At 41.8% G+C, this 19,318-nt stretch overlaps 2 protein-coding genes and 1 long non-coding RNA gene across 3 annotated transcripts; all 3 read right to left on the bottom strand.

Annotated features, from left to right (window-relative positions):
• Positions 1-453: 453 nt before the first annotated feature.
• LOC129589988 (uncharacterized) lies at positions 454-6,166 on the bottom strand. The gene is made up of 12 exons (XM_055484931.1): positions 5,916-6,166; positions 5,561-5,851; positions 5,355-5,448; positions 4,861-5,247; positions 4,532-4,794; positions 3,514-3,899; positions 3,245-3,444; positions 2,905-3,030; positions 2,708-2,811; positions 1,660-2,045; positions 1,174-1,298; positions 454-875 (listed from the first exon to the last, which is right to left on the bottom strand). The coding sequence occupies exons 1-12, from the start codon at positions 6,046-6,048 to the stop codon at positions 713-715; spliced, it is 2,658 nt and encodes an 885-aa protein (XP_055340906.1). The 5' UTR covers positions 6,049-6,166; the 3' UTR covers positions 454-712.
• A 717-nt stretch (positions 6,167-6,883) lies between these two features.
• On the bottom strand, positions 6,884-8,473 carry LOC129590058 (uncharacterized). Its single transcript, XM_055485032.1, has 3 exons — positions 8,187-8,473; positions 7,081-7,236; positions 6,884-7,011 (listed from the first exon to the last, which is right to left on the bottom strand). The coding sequence occupies exons 1-3, from the start codon at positions 8,325-8,327 to the stop codon at positions 6,940-6,942; spliced, it is 369 nt and encodes a 122-aa protein (XP_055341007.1). The 5' UTR covers positions 8,328-8,473; the 3' UTR covers positions 6,884-6,939.
• Positions 8,474-9,221: 748 nt separating this feature from the next.
• Positions 9,222-10,513, bottom strand: LOC129590054 (uncharacterized). The gene is made up of 3 exons (XR_008690686.1): positions 10,420-10,513; positions 9,895-10,102; positions 9,222-9,316 (listed from the first exon to the last, which is right to left on the bottom strand). It is a non-coding gene; the product is annotated as an uncharacterized LOC129590054 (long non-coding RNA).
• Between the last annotated feature and the right edge of the window lie 8,805 nt (positions 10,514-19,318).

The raw sequence follows: 19,318 nt of genomic DNA, 5'->3' as shown, positions 1-19,318 counted from the left end.
CCGTTTCAACCGTGCAGCGCCTACGTAAAAATGAATACAGTAACAGCTAATTTTATTATGGGATTTGGAAAGGACGTGCAAAAAGAAATTAAGAAAGGTAATAGATATCACGAGGATCCAGAATCAAACATCAAGGTACGTAATTACTGGGTCACCGTTTAATGGCAGGTGAAAACCTTGGGAGACTTGTGTAGCTTCGAAGACCTGGTTTTTAATTTAATTCTTAAGTATGTATATACGTACTTCACAAAAATCCGCCTATGCGCACTTTTTGTTCTATGTTGCGGCTAGCCAAGTTAACGTGAATGATGTACATAATCCAGTACGTATCTGTGCAGTCGTGTACTGTACACGGTACATCCTTGGTCTCCGTCCAACGGAATTACTTACTTGTTATGCATCTACCCGGTACGTTAATTATAGACTCGTACTCACAAAAGGCTTTGTAAATTATTGTTCGAGACGCATCGAGGGTACAATAATCGCAAGACATTTCCAATTAACTGCGAATAGAAAAATTACTTTTACATTCACAAACTGTATCAGCAAAAGTGGTGATACCTTATTAAACCATCAATTCATCGACGTTTAAAAAGCATAAAATTGCAGTAAATAAATTTTTTTAAGTTGCAGATCTAGAGCACTGCACGACGGTAAACTTGGTGTCTGGATTAATGGCGATGAATGCCAGCGCAATTATAATCAAACATCATCACTTAGTATTAAAGAACGAATCCGTGACCTTAGCGGCCGAGGCGGTATTTTGCAGGTGCTTCGTCATAATGTCATCGCTAGGGTAGCGCCACACGTAGCGGCACTTATCGGCATCCATTTCCGGGTAGGATAGCGTAAAAACGAACTGGGTAACTGTTTGCCTAGATAAGTCAAAAAATAAAATCAGCATCTGAATTGGGAATTTTCGGAGCGCCGCAGTTGTTTGCCTAGTAAAGCTTGCTTTTAGTGAACTTTTGTTTTACTGTGCTCGGTGGTTTAAGCAGAACTTATTGATGCTCCTATAAATCGAATTCATTTGCATCAGGGTAGTAAGCAGTCATATATGTCAACAAAACAACGCAGCCGGAATCCGGAAAAATTAAAACCCGCGCAAAAGAAGCGGGCAGCTTTGTGGTGTACAGACATTCCGTCAAGGACTGGAATCAGCAATTTTCTTACCCAGTTATTGTCTGCTGGTTATCAGAGCGGCCCGTCAATCCCACCGTCAGATTGACACCGGGGAGTGACAGAGGATTGGCTTCGTTAAATGCATCACCGACCGCGTGAAGAACCGCCTCCGAATTCTGTTGATCACAAAATAACGTACAGCGTTCTCCTTGCTCACAAATGTTTACACGAGTAAATAGTACGTACAGTGATACTATGCAGTAATGGAATTATGTACATTTAGTACACGTACATAACTAGACTGCTAACCAAATTACCCGGGAGCAAAAAGACTGTGTAAAAGTGAGCACAATAAAAATTAGTGATGGGCCGATGCATCATCCTATATTACATGCTCGCTAATCAAAGAAAACCTTGTTTTTCTCACTGCTGATCGGAGGTCGCACACGTTGTGAGGGGCAATCAATGAAGCTCATATTTTTGCCCTTCTCAGATTTTTTGTCAGAATTTATTCCTGTGAGATAGCTGAACACTCACCAGATCTGCTCGCTGATTTGAACGCCCTCGCTGATAATAATACACAAGATGCAGATCGAATGTTCTGGGAAGAGGACAAGCGTACAATCGCTCCGCATATGTTGGATTTTGTGCGCAGTTCGCCTGGCCTGATTCGGAGGAATTAGTCTCCAGGAAGTTGAGTTCAACGCCTCCGTGTTTGAAACGCATTATGCTCTCGGCACCCGACAGATAATAATCGCGGGACATTCCATCCAAAATCGCCCGATATACAGTCTCACCCCGCTGTGACTTGGAAGGTAAGATATTCGAGACCCAACCTCTTGGGATGATAATAAAGAAATCCAACGTCTTGCCGTTGAAATGCTCATTTTCCGGGATCCAGACGACGATATCAGAGACTGAAACTATAAACACAGCGCCCCAAGTATTGCACAGTGACGCACTACTGGACATTGTTGATTGTATCAAGTTCGCCGGTTTGCCGGGAAATGATTGAGACCGGCGAGAACCTAGGCACACGACTGTAACCGACCAAAACGTCCACCGAATGCTTCGTTCGTTCGGACGTTTTTGTACACGACATTTTTGCCGTGCAGGGGGGATTCTCTAATTATCGCCAATTTCGTGCAGATTACTTGTTGGTCTTGCTGTCCTTACAGTATAGTTTGAAACGAAATATTAATTTTATTATTTGCAAAACGCTCTGATGATTTTTAAGACGCTAGCATGATTAAAATAAATAGTCTTTTCGCTTATGTTCAGCATATCGGCAGCTGCCATATGTCAAATTTCCATTCATTTTTGTGGTTTTCTACGCTTAAAATTATTTCATTATGTACATTGTATTATTGTAATATATAGTACAAAATTATTTTTCATTTCATATCAACACGTTTGCAGGCCCTCTTGATTTTGAGATGAATTTAATTCCAGATTTAATTTTGAAAGCTTGAAAATTTGATTTCAACCCGACAAATCGTAGGTTAAACGTATCGGTTGCACGCTGACGCATGACGGTGCTGTGACCCTAAGAAAACATCAATACAAAACGACGACAGAATCTCACCGCGAGTATGCTGGCTAATCTGATCTCCAAAGGCCAGGAGCGACTGCATGCTGATTGGCGGATTTGTGTACAGGCGGAAAGAGGCATCCGGATGGAATATAATACTGAAAAAAACGGACAGTTACCCATTTCATTTACGCCCTCTTATTTTCATGGCGCGATTCTCGGTTGGCGAGTTCGGGTTGTACTGCTCTTACATGTCATGGTTATATGTCGCGAGTTCTTGAGCAATCCGCTGAAGGGGAAATTTCCATAAATTCTGAATTCCGTTGACTGGCGCATTAGTCAAAGATAGGGAGAAATCAAAGCGGACGGCCTGGCCACTATAAGAGAAATACAAGCCTGTCTAAAAGGATCAGAAGCCAGTATTACCGGCGAAATGGCGGAAATGCGCAAGTTGGGTCTTGTAAATGCATGGTAATTATTATCGCAATATTACGATTCAACGACCACATGTACGAGTATGGAACTAGTGCTGCCGATTGTGCCGTGCCGTACTCTGAAAAAAGATTCATGCTTTTGATTCATCCCGCTTACATATGTGGCTCTCGTTGCTGAGGAGCGTCTTCGTCGGCAAGCATGCTCAGTGTTATTGGAGCGTTGAAACTGGACCCTAATATGGTTCGAAAAATTGGCTGCTGTTTTGTAAGGGCAACAGTGAAGCGGGCGTTATCGATTGTCAATGGATTGGTTTCGGCAATGGCGGCTTTTACGAATCCCTCGATCACCGTATCCGACTATAAACATTGATAAACCACATAAAATCAAAAAATTAACCGTACGTTTCTTTGGAAAACCAATCTTGCCGGCAGTTCAGTATGGCGAGCTAAGAGGTAGATAGCGAAATTTTCTTGTAACGGGCACTCGTAAATTTCTTCGGCCCGACCATAGGTTATCCGGCCTTCCTGACAATCTTTCCAGAAATTCCGTGTTTGACAGCGCTCCGTTTGTGGGACTGGGTGGCTGCTCAAAACAACGTCTTCCCGCACATGTTCAACAGCGCCTGGATAGCATCCCACGCCAGTTTTCAGTCCTTCGAGATGTGCATAAATCTGCTGAGCGTAGAATAGAGTGGGATTCAGCGGGAAAGATGTGTCATCGTCGGTTTCCAGCACGACGAAAAAATCAACGACACCCGTGTTGTTCATGTCCGGATTCCAGATGACGACCTTGACCGACTGACCCTCTCGGACTAAAAATTTTATTTATTGCATTATGGTTTTGGCTTTATTTATTCATACTGTAGAAAACACCACAGCTTAAAATACGTACGCTGTCAATGAAAGTTGAAACCATCACCCAAGAAACGCAGGCCTTGTCCAAGGCGCAACGGGCAACATGTTGCAACTCGGACGGTTGCACTTAATCGTTTTTGGTTTTTTTAGGATATTGGTTCACGTTTACAGTATTGTAAGAAGTGTTTAAAGGAAAATATGCAGTGCGTCTTAGAAATGCGTTTTAGTGTTGAGATTGTCTGCAACAGTGCGACAGCGGCTTTGGACATTCTGCGGGACACATTATCTGCCGAAACTCTACCGAACCGGGGCCCCTACGGACGTTCTCGGTTCCTTGAATTTGATTTTTAATCTTAGGTTTCTTGGTGGTAGTTGTAGTTGTAGAACGAGTTTTCTGCTAGTCGTTTCATTTGGTGTTTGAAGGATAATCACATTGTCATTTGAATGCAACGAGAAAAGCGCGAGTAGTGTTGTCTGCTATGATATTTGTATTCGGTTTCCGGTGCATGTCTTGTGCATGGATTGTTACACGGGATGCTCGTTCTGGTATGCGTTTTGTAGATTTATGTATGTCAAGAAACTGTTTTACCTAGTTTTTGGTTCAGTCGCTTTGATATGACGGCCTCGATCTGCGCGAAGGATTGGAAATTAACCGGTCCCGAGGTGTACATGCGAAACGACATTCCCGGCTGGATGTAATAATTGAAGGAAAAGTTCCGGCTCTCACGTTGATGTATCTCCTGTTTTGACACACGCTTAATTGGGCTATCTTCTGGCTCCAGTTCCGATTGCCAGTAAATGTTCACTTTATCATTAGTTGTGGCATGGTAGTAAACGAGGCTAACATCCCACCTGCAAATCAATCAGAGAAAATTAAATCTACGAAATAACTGGCGCTACGCATTTTCCCCCGCTTACTGAGAATAAGACCCGTTTGTACTGTTGGAAATGAGAACGTGATGAATCGGAGTTCGGATCAGCACATCCAGTGTCCCAGCAGCCACACAGGGTGGCTGCACGGCGTCTTGAGAGCTCTTTAACTCTGTTACCAATTCATTTCGTAACTGAGACACATTCAAGCTTTGAGGGTGACCTTTAACGATCAAGTAGCTGGCATAAAAGAGCTCTTTATCGTAGATTTGTATGCCTTTCTCCTTCATTCGTAACGAGAAGTCGGCTTTAGATGGATGCGGAATACGCTGTATCAGACGAAAATCCTCGTTGGTGGGCGCGGTTTGGTGTAGCTTTTCAATCTCACCCGGATCCGAAATTGCTACCATATAGACGATGCGTGAAATAGGAAATCTGTAATTAATCATAATATTTTTATTATACCTTCATACCTCCTTAAAGCGCAGCGTAACACGCTGAGCGTATTAAGCAAAGATGTGCAGATTTATGATAAAAGCTACCCAGAAGTAGTTAACGTGTCGCCTTCGTTTAAATTCCAGAATATCCGGATAGCCATGGCACTGCGGCTTATATTGCGCGCCGTCGCATAAGCATCTGCCAATAAAAAAGGTCACGCTGGTTGAGCTCATACTCCGCGAAATTCTGCAGGCAGCTTTTACTGGACTGGCGAAAATTGGCCGAATTCCATGAATTTGAGGTTTCGTACCGAATTCGATTTTCCAGGCATGCTCAAGCGCCGATTCCAGTTCGCCGACCGAATGATTACTAGATAAAATCGTTACATCGTGCCAGCCGATGCTTCCTGTCAATTTTAAAAGGCCCTCAAACTCCGCAAGCTTTCCCATTTGCGGTTCCTCAAGCGGGGCGATATCCTGGGCCAGCAAGTAAAATCGGACATAGCCCATTAATTTCCCATGTTCGGAAAAGAGCTTTTGCTGTTCACTGGTTGAACTTCCTTCCGTACACAGGCTGGCCGTTATTACGGATTCGTTAAATTCTACAAACACAGAACAGGAACAGTTAAAATATAACAGACGGCAAAAACCCGCAGTTCAGGTTACCGGTAGTCTTAAAAGTGGAATGATTTTCAGTAGAATTCGGAAGTTGATAAAGTGTTTGCACATAACACTCTGCCGGTGCAGCTATCCAGCCGCAGAACAATAATGCCAACGATAATGCTAATATGTTTTCCATTGTTTTCCCAGCTACTTCCGAAACAAATAGGTGACTTCACGTATCCAAAGAGAAGAGCGTGGAAAATACTTTAGCTCTGAAACGTTTTAGTTTGTATGTGTAGTGCTGTGTACAGCTGCTTATGCGCCGCCCGACAATTTTGCAATCATAATAATCTCGGTTGACAATTTCATCAGTGTACGGTTATCAACTTAACAATCTTGTGTCCAGTCCACGGCTTACTTAACCATGCGAAACTAGCAAAACCGGCGAGTAAGAAGGAAAAAGTGTACAAAGTTTGCTCTTTGTGATACGCCTTCAAATTATTGACCTTTGAGACGGTGTTGCTGTAGGTATATTCGAACACGTAATATTACCTATAAGTCTACAACTACAAATCATTCTCGACATTTTCATCCTCCAGACACCGTGACCAAGCAAAAATAGTAGAAAAGTATAAGATGTAAATCATGCTATCACCGTAAGCAAGATGACAATGTTAAGAACTTGAACCGGGTTTCAGCTGGCAGCAATACGGAAAAATTCCAGTACAGATATACAGAATATCCGCGAAAGTATTACGCGGAAGAAATTTTAGTCACTCTTGGAATTACGATGGGATTCGTGTCAGCGGAATGCAGAACCGTATGAACACCGGCTCAGCTCAAAAATAAATAATATAATTTTTTTATTAATACAGCAGCTTTATGGATGAAGATTGTCGTCATTTATGCTTTTTCTATGCTCGCAGCCCTAAATACGAGTGCTTTACTACCCTTTGAGACTAAGCAATGCCGTTACTTAACGGTATTTCACATCCATAAGCAAAAGCAAAAGCATGTGAAATCGAAAATCATCCGCTAATATTGCATCCCGAAATGTTGACTCCGTGATTCGTCGCCCTGGACGAAGTCAGCTCGTTTTCTCCCGGGTTTCTTTTAGCTGCAAGATGAAGGTACCATAGGAAAACAGTATCCCCACCATCTGGAATTACATAGTCTTCATGTATAACGATCAGGATTGTGATGATAGCGGTGCTATGACGTGATTTACCGTGCCGATGAAGGTTCGATTTACTACGACGATACCGGCCAGCGAAAACCCGATGGGTTTATGGGTCGCACGGTAGAGATGGCCGAGCAGTTGCGCACGTCTTTCTTGATCGGTTTCCTTATCGATCAACCGGTGCATCTCGTACGAAATATCCGCCTAAGTGTGGAAGATCAAACCTTTTCGGCTAGTACCACACAGCTGACTTTTGTAAATTTAGACTGGCTGCAATAATTCCCAAACTTAACTATTCGGGGCAAAATTCAAAACGCCAACGTGAGTGTACAACGGGATGACTAATCAGTTACATTCGGCTATCTATACAGGTAGCATACCGTAATTATCGAATTTGTGGCCCTGGGGTGCAAATAGTTCGAAGTTATGGCGAAGAGGGCTTATTTCGGGGAGGGGGCGTAATTTCAGCGGGGTGGCATTATTTTTCAAACGGCATATTTTGGAAGGGGGCATTATATTTCAAACAACTGTGCATTCTGTTCTAGTGAAACTGAACGCAATAGTTACCGGTTTATCCAACTACACGACGTTACGAACACACATTTTGGAGCTTATTCTTACCTAAGCAACTGTTTCTCAACAAACACCACATTATGCTGATGTCCGCTTACTGTTTACCCATCAAATTACAATAATTGTTAGGAAGAAATTTGCGGTGTACTTATCATTTTGCAGAGCTTGACATTTAATAACGGCCCCCTGGGGCTTGCGGGGGGAGCCACAAATTCGATAATTGCGGTATTTAGGGAGTTGATTATATACCGTAGTTTTGAATTATATCTGTAAGCCCTATGCTTCTAATTTTCGAAGGTGCCCGGGATGAGGCTAATACCGCAAAGCAGGCTTATATTGTGGGGAAGCCTTCTAAATTTTTGAAGCCTTTAAACCAAGCGTTATTGCTATGCGCCGTATATGGGGGAGGCCTCTAATGCGGAAAAGGCTACTAAATTTTTGAGCTAAAGTAGGGGGAGCCTTTTACGATAGAGGAGGTTTCAATTTTGGAGGAGGCGTTCAATTCGAAAAATACGGTACTCCGATAATGAAAAAACGTTCTGCAACCTTACTTCTGTCGAAATTAAGGAAAATAAACGTACCTGCTCGTGTACATAAATCATAGCCAGTGTTGCAATAGCCACAACGGACGACAGAAAACATGCGCTCTGAATTTGTGTTCCCAGTTGTAGAATGTGGCTGTCTTTACCAGTTAGATTATTGATCACCCACAAGATCCACATAACAATTTAAAAGTAGAATAACAGAATATAGATTCCCAGCTCTTTAGCTAAGCTGTTAATCAGATTACACACGTTCAAGTGATCCTGCATGGCGTCGTTGGAAATGGCCTCCTCTTTCTTTAGAACCATTCGGTTTTTAATGCGAAAAAGCATCCGCCCGATTATGGCGAACACCGCGAATCCCCACATGATAATGTAGTACGACGATGCAATGTGTTTTGCGTACAGGATAAAATAGAGATACTTAGCCGTGAGGGAAGTTTGAAAAATTGTAATCCCGTAGGCGCTGGACCACAAACCGGCTTCCGTTTCCGCCGTCATTGCCATCAAGTCGTTCGACGATGTGATAAACTGATACAACCACATGGCTAACCAAGCCGATATAGCCAGAATTAACTGCGCCAGAAGTGCCGGTTCCCATTGGGTGAAATACTATCGTTCGTAGACGCGGATCTTCTCCACGGTGACCTTGATCCGTTTCCAATTTTTAGCGATTAACACGGCCGACAAAAATGCCACCACGTCGCCTTGCATGAAACACACATTCTGAATGAAATTGTCGAGTGAGCCTGTTAATTGCTGCCTAAACAGGGGAATGGTGACAGCGCCCAAATGAACTGTCTTAATCGCTGTGAAGATCACAATCCAGGAATACGACACCATCGTCTGTATTCTGGATTGGGTCGATTCGTACAACGGACAAATTCCAGCAATTTTTAGCAGAACCGTCCAAAAACCCAAAACAGCTTCCAGGAATCGGGTGATTCCCTTTTTGTGGAGATCTTCGTCTTCTGCAAACGAATATCGAGTGAGTGAAGATACGGAACGACAAAGAGAAACGTTTCCGGTCGCCATCTTATCAAAGATCGCGTACAAGACTTCGTTCACCACAGCTCCAGGTCAAGTCTTTCACTCTTTGATCGTTTTAATTTTTGGAAGAGCTCGCAACATGGTGTCCTAATGGCAGAGAACTGCGAGGAGCATGCACGCTAAAAATTTCTAAAGGCGGTAAGTCAACATAACAACTTTGCACAAGGTAAAGTGAATGTAAACACAGACAGAGTGAATACTGTGGAATTATGAGCAGTACTGAAATGCTTAGTCTTTATGGGATCGATTTTCTGCGAACCCGAAAGGTAATGGCAAGAAGTTGCCGTGTGAAACTCTTTCTATTATTGTACGGTAGCAGGAAAGCGTGTTGCTAAATAAACGTCCCAAAAGTGAGGTAGCACGCCTCAGACTTCTGAATATACGAGTATCTTCGTCGAATTATGACACACTTAAACTGTCAAAGTTAACATAAAAGAACTGATTATATCGAGAATCGAACGTGTATGGAGCTGGAATGCATCGCAAATATTACGGTACTGTAGAGGCTTTGGGCTTTTTTTCAGCAACCAGGCGCATCGCTTTTCACTCGATGATTCAAATTTCAATAGATACTGATATGTAGGTATCGACACTTTATTAGACACTTATCTGTAAACGAAAATAAATATATCGGAAACGCAGAAGAAGCTTAAGATTTGCGTTAATTTGGCACCTGAAACGCGATTGCTGTGCCTACCGTATGGGATCTCTGATGATAAGTGGGCATAAAGCACAGCACAATCGTACAGCATAAAAAAAATGGATCCGTGGCCAGAGCAGACGAGGCGGTGTCCTGCAGATGCTGTGTCATTATCTCAACGCTGGGGTAACGCCACAGATATCTGTATTTATCGGTGTCCATTTCTGGGTAGGACAATGTGAATTTCAGCTGTGCGACCACGTGCCTAAAGATTAAAAACAAAGAGTCAAAACCCGGAGCACAAATTTTCTCTAACATCGCAAAACCTCCCCCAGGTTTTCGCTGGAACGTTCCTTCAGCCGTTCAGTCACTTTCTTCCAATTTGCGTTTAATGGTTATGGCTGCACTTCTATAGTACTGAGTCGCTGACCATTTATACTCAAGCTGTTATTCTCAAAACATCAGTGCATACATCAGGGGTAAGTGGTAACTATACTGTACAACCTGTCCGACATTCGCGAGCATTTGTTGCACAATGTACCTTCCGGATATTCAAAAGCTTAAATTCTTTCACATTCTCACCCAGTGAGCGTCTGCCGTTGGAAAGAGCCGCTAGTTAATGCCACCATCAGATTGACATCGGAGAGTGTCAGAGGGTTGGATACAGCGAAGGCATCCCCGACCGCGCGAAGAACTGCATCAGGACTCTGCGCGGAGCAGGTTCAGAAAATCATAACTAGGCAACGTTGAGAAATACTTGCCGACTGAACAGTAATACTACGGAACTACCAACAAGCAACTTCAAAATTTAATAGTGTAAAGTGGCAAAAATACCGTGAGTCCGTACTGTGTAGTGAAGTTTCTAAAAGTGTAGGTGAAAGAAAGGTACCATGGGGCAGATGTCACCGACTGATGAATTCTATTGGTGCGGAGTACTTAGTCTAACACTCACCGAACCTCTTCCCCGTTTTAAACGTCCGCTCTTGTCGATATACGAGCGCATAACTGGTAGAATGAATGTTCGTGGCAGAGGACAAGCGTACAACCGTTCAGTATAATATGTTGGATTAGTGGTGCAGTCCACCGGGCTAGTTTCCGTGGAATTATACCCATCTCGGCTGAACTGGACGCCTCCGTACTGGAAACCGCCATCGTCCGGAGTACTCGATACAAAATGATTTCGGATCATTCCATCAAAAATCTGCTCATAAATGATTTGACCCCGTGGTGACTGTGAAGGTATCAGTCTTTGGTTGACAATAAAGAAATCCACTGTCTTTCCGGTAAAATATTAGTTCTCAGGAATCCAGACGATGATATCAGAAACTGCAACAAAACACAGCGCGTGGGTTTAGTTCACTTTTTATACGAGTATGCCGCTTTAATTGGAAAGGACTGACGGTACGAAAACGGGGCAAAAAGCTGATCGTGGTAACCATTCGACCAGAATGGGACATCAGAGATTTACACGGGAAAGCTAATTTCCAAGTCAATCTCTGGTAGACGGTACTGTCACCACCGTTTTCACAGTCACTTGGCTTAAAAAATTTGGAAGGATAGTCCAACTAGAAACAGTTCCCGTGTGAGAAATGGTAGAGATTCTTTTTGGAGTGTTCCGCTTTCAAGCAAACCGAGGCAATGTTTCCGTTTAGATTACCTTGCGCTAACTCCGACACCGTTGTCGGTAGGTCAATTTTAGAGAACTGTAAATTTTCTCACCTACTTACTGATTACGTTACACAAGTACGTTTGTATTGCGCGTCCCGGAGTACACAGCGTCTGATCTATTTTCCTGTATAAACCGCAAGAAAATTTGCCGTCACAGTAACCAAAAGCCTTACCTTTCGGATAATATGTTCGTGAGAAAACTGATGTTATCCGCAACCAGATAAATTACGCTTATGTTGAGAAGAGGTTTCCGGGCGTGGTGCACTACGGGCCGCGCGTTTATCCGAACGTAACCAGCAAGCAACGTGGTGTAATCAAGAAGTCCCTTATACAGAAATTTAGAAAACTCAATGGTCACTTCGCCGAATGGCACACATCAGTAAATGCTGAGAGCAATCATCGTACATAGCCGCACTACAGATACGACTTGCGAATCTCACCTGCAGCATGTTGACTGATTATCTCTTAATGGCCGGTAGCGACTGCAGGCTGACTGGCGGACTGGTGAACAGGCGGTACGAAGCATCGGGGTGGAATAACATGCTGAAAACAAGGGACTTTATTTACAGTCAAGGGACGTGGTTTTAATTTCGCTTGCATCCAACATTCGCTTTTTGCGCGCTTTTGCTTTTACAATTGGTCATATGGGCCGTACCTCTGCCATTCCGTATTCAAAGTTTTTGTCTACAAGTAACACAAGTTACACAACCTAGTGTTGCGGAACTTCGCTACAGGGTCATTTACGGACCTGCACCTTACGCGCAGTTTTGTCCGCAACGGTTTTCCCTGTATTTCGAACTTCACTTTAAATTAAAAAATAATGGCTCTTTTTTGGCTCAGACTCACTTTTTTGTTCCTGTGTCTTTACGGGCCGATTCGAAAAGGCTAGTCGAAAACGAAGAGTTTAATAAACCTTTTTCCGTTCAAATCTTTTTGAATTTTTCTTCACACTTAAATTTTCAACTAGATGTTGTGCAGACAAGCGCTTTTCACGGTAGACTCGGTAATGTATATCTATCACCTAACTGCGGAATGTCATTACTTATCATTTGGCTACCAAACGTTTTTAGGAGTGAGCGGAAAAAGCGAAATCTGCTATGTATACACCAATTTGCTTCTATGGACATTTCCCTTAGGTTTACTGTTACTAATAAATAACACACGTCTACTGTAGAACACATAATTACAGTAATATAGATATCAGGATTTAAAAAATTAAACAAATAAAAATAAAAATATTTTTAAGTGTAGAAAACAGGTTTTGTGAAGTGGGCAAAAAGTACGATCGACTAGCGAAAAGTGGACAGAGTGGTAACCTTCTACACATACAATCGGTCTCGAACGAATGCACTGCAATTCTACTGTCTGGCCGAATACTTACACGTCAGAATCATACGCAGAAAGTTTTTCAGCAATTAACTGAAGCGGAAATTTCCATAAATGCTGAATTCTGGTGTCTCGCATGTTGGTAAAAGACAGTGAGAATTTGTAGCGGGCAGCGTGGTCACTATAAAAAAAACCACAGTTATGTCCGACCGAAGAGAGATTTAGGTTTATAATTTATAATAACATTAGTTATTGGTTACAAAAATTATTTTAAGTGAACCTCCGAAATAAATAGATTGCGTAGAGTAATACAAGGCAGACTCGTGGTGCAGTACAAATACAGTAGAAGTATTACGTACATTACTTTTGCTGTCGATTACGCTGTGGTATGGCATGCCGTTCTAGTTTCAGCTCTACGGCGTATGCACCCATGCGTTTGATTCTCTCCGCTTACGCCTTACACGTTTGCCACTTTGTCCGGATGGGCTTGCACCTTTTGCAGATGCCTCACTGTTATGGGAGCATTTGAATAAATTCCGTATAAGGGTTTGAAAACTGGCTGTTGCCCTGTGAGGGCAACACTGAAGCGGGCGTTATCAATCGTCAAAGGATTAGCTTCGGCAAAAGCTGCTTTCCATTTTCGCATCCGACTGTTAACATAGAAAGCAAATATTCAATGCCAATTGAACCAAGCCCACCCTACGGCAAGTCAGTCTTACCGGTAATTCACTTAGAAGCGCCAGTACATGGATTGCAAAGAGTTCTTGCAATGGACAGTCAACGATTTTACCAGAGCGATCATAGGTTATCCGGCCTGCTTGACAGTCATTTAGAAAATCCTCCGATTGACAACGCATCGATTCGGGAATTCGATGCCTGCTTAAGAAGACGTTATCCGGATAGCAATCAACAGTGCTTCTACAGCATTCCACTCTGGTCTTCAGTCCTTCGAGGTGCTGATATATTTGCTCGGCGTAGAACAGGTTGGGATTTAAAGCGAAGATTGCTTCACCTCGAATTTCCAGCACGACGAAGAAATGAACGACGCTGGTGTTGTTCATATCGAGATTCCAGATGACGACCTGCACGGACCGATCCGCTCCCACTAAATAATTTCAGTTTTTAGTGGCTTTAGATTTATGTTTCGGGAGAATGCGAGTCTAATGTAAAAACAAGAGTATGCACCGACACTGAAAAGAGACGCTGACTCATAAAAATAATATGAGTATCACTACTTTTAGTAATACACGCTCTGTTTTCATATATGTACACTGTTTTTACGTTAGAGATACACGCTCAGTGTACGTAGTGATAAACGTGTAATGTGTAGTTTTTTTTAGCTGTCTAAGTTTGCAAGATTTAAAAAACTCAAAATGGTTAAAAAAAATTGAAGGATGGTCTGTTAAAAATTTAAAAAAATATTGAAAAAAATAGAATTCCTAATAAGTTTACTGTTTTTCAGAGAGCATCTAGCAAATCTCACAGGAAAAAGGCGCGTCGGCTTGGCACTTCGCGTGAAACCCAACTTTTTTGGAACGCGTCGCAGCAGCAATTGCGTCACGAGCTTGACATTCGCCACCAGTGCATTTTGCGTTTTGGTGCTGTGTCTTTTTCGAAAGTGTGTCGCTGCTCGCATGTCGGAAAAGTGAAAAGTGTCTTACCTAATTTCTGACTCAGTCGTTTGGTAATATCGTCCTGAATTTGCGGGAATGACTGGAGATTAACCGGTGCCGAGGTATACATACGGAATGATAATCCAGGCTGGTTGTGATAACTGAACGAACGGTTCAGGCTTTCACGCTGGTAGAGTTCTTGTTCTGACACGCGCTCTATTTGGCTAGCGTTTGGTCCTCGTTCCGATTTCCAATTAATGATAACTTTATCACTGGTTGTGGACTGGTAATTTACCAGGGTCAAATCGCCCCTGTTGTAAAACAACATGAAAAACAATCCTCGACGGTGCGTATACTTGTTGGCTTACTGAGAGTAAGACCCGTTAGTGTTGTTGAAAAGAAGAACATGGTGAATCTCGCTGCCGATAAGAACGTTCAATTCCCGGAAGCCGCACAGGGAGGCTCTAAGGCATCCCGAGAGCTTCCTAATTCGGCTAATAATTCTATTCGTAATTGCGACATATTCAAGTCTTGTGGGTGACCTTTAACAACAAGGAGCTCTGCGTCGACGAGCTCTTGGTCGTAGATTTGTATGCCTTTTTCTTTCAGACGCACGGAGAAAACAGTTTTCGAAGGATGTGGAATACGCTGTATAATACGCTAAATGCCGTCGGTGGGCGTGGTTTCGTGTAGCCAATCTCTGAGTGTATCTGAGACTGTCACGAAGTAGGTGATGCTCGTAACGGGATGTCTGTGACACGAAAGTTAGAATGTTTTACAGCAATAGACTGTACAGCGTTTATTTACAGCGCTTTACAGCCCATATCGCAGAGGAAACCCAGTATTACAGCTTTAATTCGACACTGACGTTACCCAAAACTCGTTAGTCTGTAGCCTTCGTTTGCATGCCAAAGGATACGAATAACAATGGCGTCACGGCTGATATTGTGCTGTGTCGCATAGGCAGCTGTAATTACAAGTACGTCGCATTATCGTGATTATCTTGGTTAAAATCATACTTCGCTGAAATTTTAATAGCAGTTTCATACTAAACTACCAAATTTTGACCAGTGCACCGTAATGTTCGTGTTCTTATTCAGTTGGTTTGTACGAAGTTTGTGTTTTGTATATACTCGTATGAAGTAAACTCAAAAAGACAAAATGCATGTCGATGGTGAAAACCGTATCAAACTGTGTGTGATAAAGCCTCAACGGGGCACTAATGTCGGAGTGTTGTAATATGCATCAGGCATGATAACATTATTACCTGTCAGTTGTCACCCACGTTTTTAGCATAACCAAACGGCCAGGGTCAAAAAGAGGGAGGGAAAATTAAAGGGAGGGATTTTCTTTGGTCAAAAAGACGGAGGGAAAACTAAAGGAAGGGATTTTGAGTGGTCAAAAAGAGGAAGGGAATTTCTATGGTAAGAAAAGAAAGGGAATTTGGGCGATACTAAAATTTGAAAAACTACAGAGCGAGCAAAATTTGAGCAAAACAAACTTTTCAAGTACTACCTCCGGAAGCTGTTACTGCGTAATAGCTTCAAATATAGTGGTAGTCTTCCACTTTACAAAAAAAGTTATGTCAGATTTTCTCCGCAGGTTTGGTTTTGGATGCTATAATTATGGAACGTTTTTATGTTCAAAAGTAAGTACTTACTTACAAATTAGACACATTTAGCTCGTTTTGTAACTACGCACCCGATCGAAGCGAGCTTTTCTTTAACAAGCTGACGAGCAAAACGAGCCCGCGCGTCTAATTGATGACATTTGAATGGTCTCTCAATCGGAGAGTACCCCAGAACTTTGGGTCACTGCGTGACCTTTTGGTCGCCAACGATTTTTTATTCCTACGTAAATAAACATGGTGAGTCAGACTCTGTAAGAGTTTAAATTCTGTAAGAGTCAAAGAGTTCTGTATGCATAAACGTGAGCGCCGTTACAAATTGGTGCACCAGGTGACCTCAAACCTGGGTACCCGAGGTCGGCACCAATGTTTCCACTGTATATACGCAGTTTGATCTGCTAAGTTGAACTGAAGTACTCCTGACATCCCTAAATTTTTAAACAGTCTACTCAAGGTTAAAACCGCAGTATTGGGTTAGGGCTGCATAGGAGATCGTCGCACACGAGTCAAGAATCGTAGCCGATATTTTTCGGTCATTGAATTAGTTTTCAAAAAACCACTTGAACATGATTTTTTTATGTGACTTTGATTTTTTAAAATATTTCGTAATTCAGAAAAAATGATGTCCATCAAATTTTGTCTGCCGGTATAAAATGTAGAAATCAAAGTGAAATTGAAGGCTAGGTAAAATTGAAGGCTAGGCTTCAAATTTTTAATTTGAAGGTTTTACTTTCTAAAAATTATTGGCAATTGATTTTAAATCAACTTATTTTAAATCAACTTTTAAGCATTCAGGTAATTTTCGAACCAAAATCTGGTATTTATATTATTTTTTCAATACATTCTGTATCTACGTTATATACATATGTGCTACGCCAAGTTCGGGCACTTTTTTCCGAAATCTACCACAGGTCACCCATCACAATTGACTGAATCATTACAATTTTATAGTATTGCCGTATGTGTCTACCATCTTTTGGATTATCGTTCCTTACGCTAAGAGCGTGTTTCGAATTGCAGTGCGTCCGAAACTAGAGCAGACCAGTTTTAGAATTCTGTTGGACCCATGTACCGTGAGAGTCTTCCTCCGAATTATAATTTGTTTAAAAATTCCGTTGACATTTTTATCCAAAATACATACGTCTGACGTGTTCGCCATTTAAGGCTCTTGCGAAATGTATCTCAGATCGTTCGATTACAACCTAATTTACGTGACCTTTGCGATGTAACTGTGGGCATAGTAAAAGTGGAGAGTGACCCTTTGTGCACGCTTGCCCTGCAACCCAGTGAAGTTTTCGACGACTGTTTTTTGCAAAATCTCATCTCTAGGATACTGAGAGATAGTTTAAATGCTTCAATCCACCCACTTTGCCAGAGACAAGCTGGTCTAGCAAACTCAAACGGCAACCATAACTTTTTTTCCCAGTCGCTTTGTTAGCTTTTGCCTCCAATTATCTGGCGCTTTCCTCTCCCCACCTCAGCAGTAGATATGCATTAAAACGTTAAAATCGTTTAATGTGGACCACGTTCCACCCACGAAATATGTCAGCTCGAAGTTACTTAAGTCTCTGTGCTAGGCAACCCCATCCTTCGTTAGGTACGTTACAACATATAAGTCTATGGGAGATACAAGTTGTGTCGAGGTAATCTCGATCACCGATGACGCGAGATTCTTTTCCTAACCCAAAAAAGACACCGTTGGACCACTCAAACGTTTCCAGAAAATGGCGTGCAAAAATATCGTTTGGGGAATTTTTTATAAAGGCTGTAATAACCATCCCTAAAACGCCCACTGCTCCTCCCCGTTATTAAGCGCCCAACTCGTTACTGACAGACTCAACGGATCCAATTTTGGTATCATTAAATCTGCCATGAAAAGTTCCACTAGAAAAGTGCAAAACAGAAAACTAAAAGACCAACTGGAATACTGTAGGATTTATTTTATCCAACTGCCCGAACTTCGCGTAGCACCCCTGTATGTTTTTCACGTTTAACACGCCAAATTAATTTCGGAATTTGCACCATAATTCTAGATATATTTATTGTTTTAGTTTCGCAATCAGTTTTCAAACTTATAATGTTCTGATCTAAGTATTAAAAATGCTGGTCGATTTGTGAATTTAAAAACAACTTCAAATTAGCCTGTACTGGTAATTAGAAATCAAGCTTATCAGCTTTTTCAAATTAAGCTTTTTGAATGATTAAATCTACATATCTAGGATTGTCTAATTGTCTTATACTTCAATATTTAACAACTGGGTATCTAGTAACCCTTTTTTTTATTTTTTCTATATTGAATCAGCGCATTTGAGCAGTACAGAACGTAAATTTTACGTACCTTACAGCTCATATGCTCAAAGATGTAGCTTTGTACTTAGATCTGTAGAGCTTCTTATTAGTGAACATTTTTGCTTGTTTAGATATGAAAGTGGGAAGTATTTTGTTAGTGAGGAAATCAGATTACCTATTTATATAAGTAATGAGAATGATGAGATGAATAGGTACAGAGTATATTATACATTTAGATATTTCGTTTTGTCAGAACATGACGCAGAGGGCACCCAAACGCACACTTTATTGTGAAAGCAATAAAGCCAAAAGCCCAACAAAACCACAAAATTAATGCGGATGAATACTGGAGAAAAAATGGCTGCTTTAGAACTTGTGAATTCCGTGTTGATCAAAACGTGAGTGAAACGGCACGCTGCAGTTGCGTATCAGCTAAAAAAATCGTTGGCGACCCAAAGGTCACGCAGTGACCCAAAGTTCTGGGGTATTTTCCGATTGAGAGAACAAGGTACTCAAATGTCATCAATTAGACGCGCGGGCTCGTTTTGCTCGTCAGCTTGTTTAAGAAAAAAGCTCGCTTCGCTCGGGTGCGTAGTTACAAAACGAGCTAAATGTGTCTATTTTGTAAGTAAGTACTTACTTTTGAACATAAAAACGTTCCATAATTATAGCATCCAAAACCAAACCTGCGGAGAAAATCTGACATAACTTTTTTTGTAAAGTGGAAGACTACCACTATATTTGAAGCTATTACGCAGTAACAGCTTCCGGAGGTAGTACTTGAAAAGTTTGTTTTGCTCAAATTTTGCTTGCTTTGTACTTTTTCAAATTTTAGTATCGCCCAAATTCCCTTCCTTTTCTTACCATAGAAATTCCCTTACTCTTTTTGACCACTCAAAATCCCTTCCTTTAGTTTTCCCTCCCTCTTTTTGACCACTCAAAATCCAGTTCCTTTAGT

This window comes from Paramacrobiotus metropolitanus, unplaced genomic scaffold, assembly GCF_019649055.1.
Source record: "Paramacrobiotus metropolitanus isolate TYO unplaced genomic scaffold, Prichtersi_v1.0 Parri_scaffold0000038, whole genome shotgun sequence".
NCBI classification, from domain to species: Eukaryota; Metazoa; Tardigrada; class Eutardigrada; order Parachela; family Macrobiotidae; genus Paramacrobiotus; species Paramacrobiotus metropolitanus.
The sequence above is the reverse complement of the archived record's forward strand: the minus strand, read 5'-3'. Positions and strand labels throughout refer to the sequence as shown.

Coding starts and splice junctions, on each gene's coding strand:
- LOC129590058 (XM_055485032.1), bottom strand. CDS start 8,327: ATGTGGATCTTGTGGGTGATCAATAATCTAACTGGTAAAGACAGCCAC. Junction 7,237..8,186: donor TGATTTATGTACACGAGCAG/GTACGTTTATTT, acceptor TTCCACACTTAG/GCGGATATTTCGTACGAGAT. Junction 7,012..7,080: donor ATCGAACCTTCATCGGCACG/GTAAATCACGTC, acceptor ATGTAATTCCAG/ATGGTGGGGATACTGTTTTC.
- LOC129589988 (XM_055484931.1), bottom strand. CDS start 6,048: ATGGAAAACATATTAGCATTATCGTTGGCATTATTGTTCTGCGGCTGG. Junction 5,248..5,354: donor GACACGTTAACTACTTCTGG/GTAGCTTTTATC, acceptor GATTAATTACAG/ATTTCCTATTTCACGCATCG. Junction 4,795..4,860: donor ACAAACGGGTCTTATTCTCA/GTAAGCGGGGGA, acceptor ATTGATTTGCAG/GTGGGATGTTAGCCTCGTTT.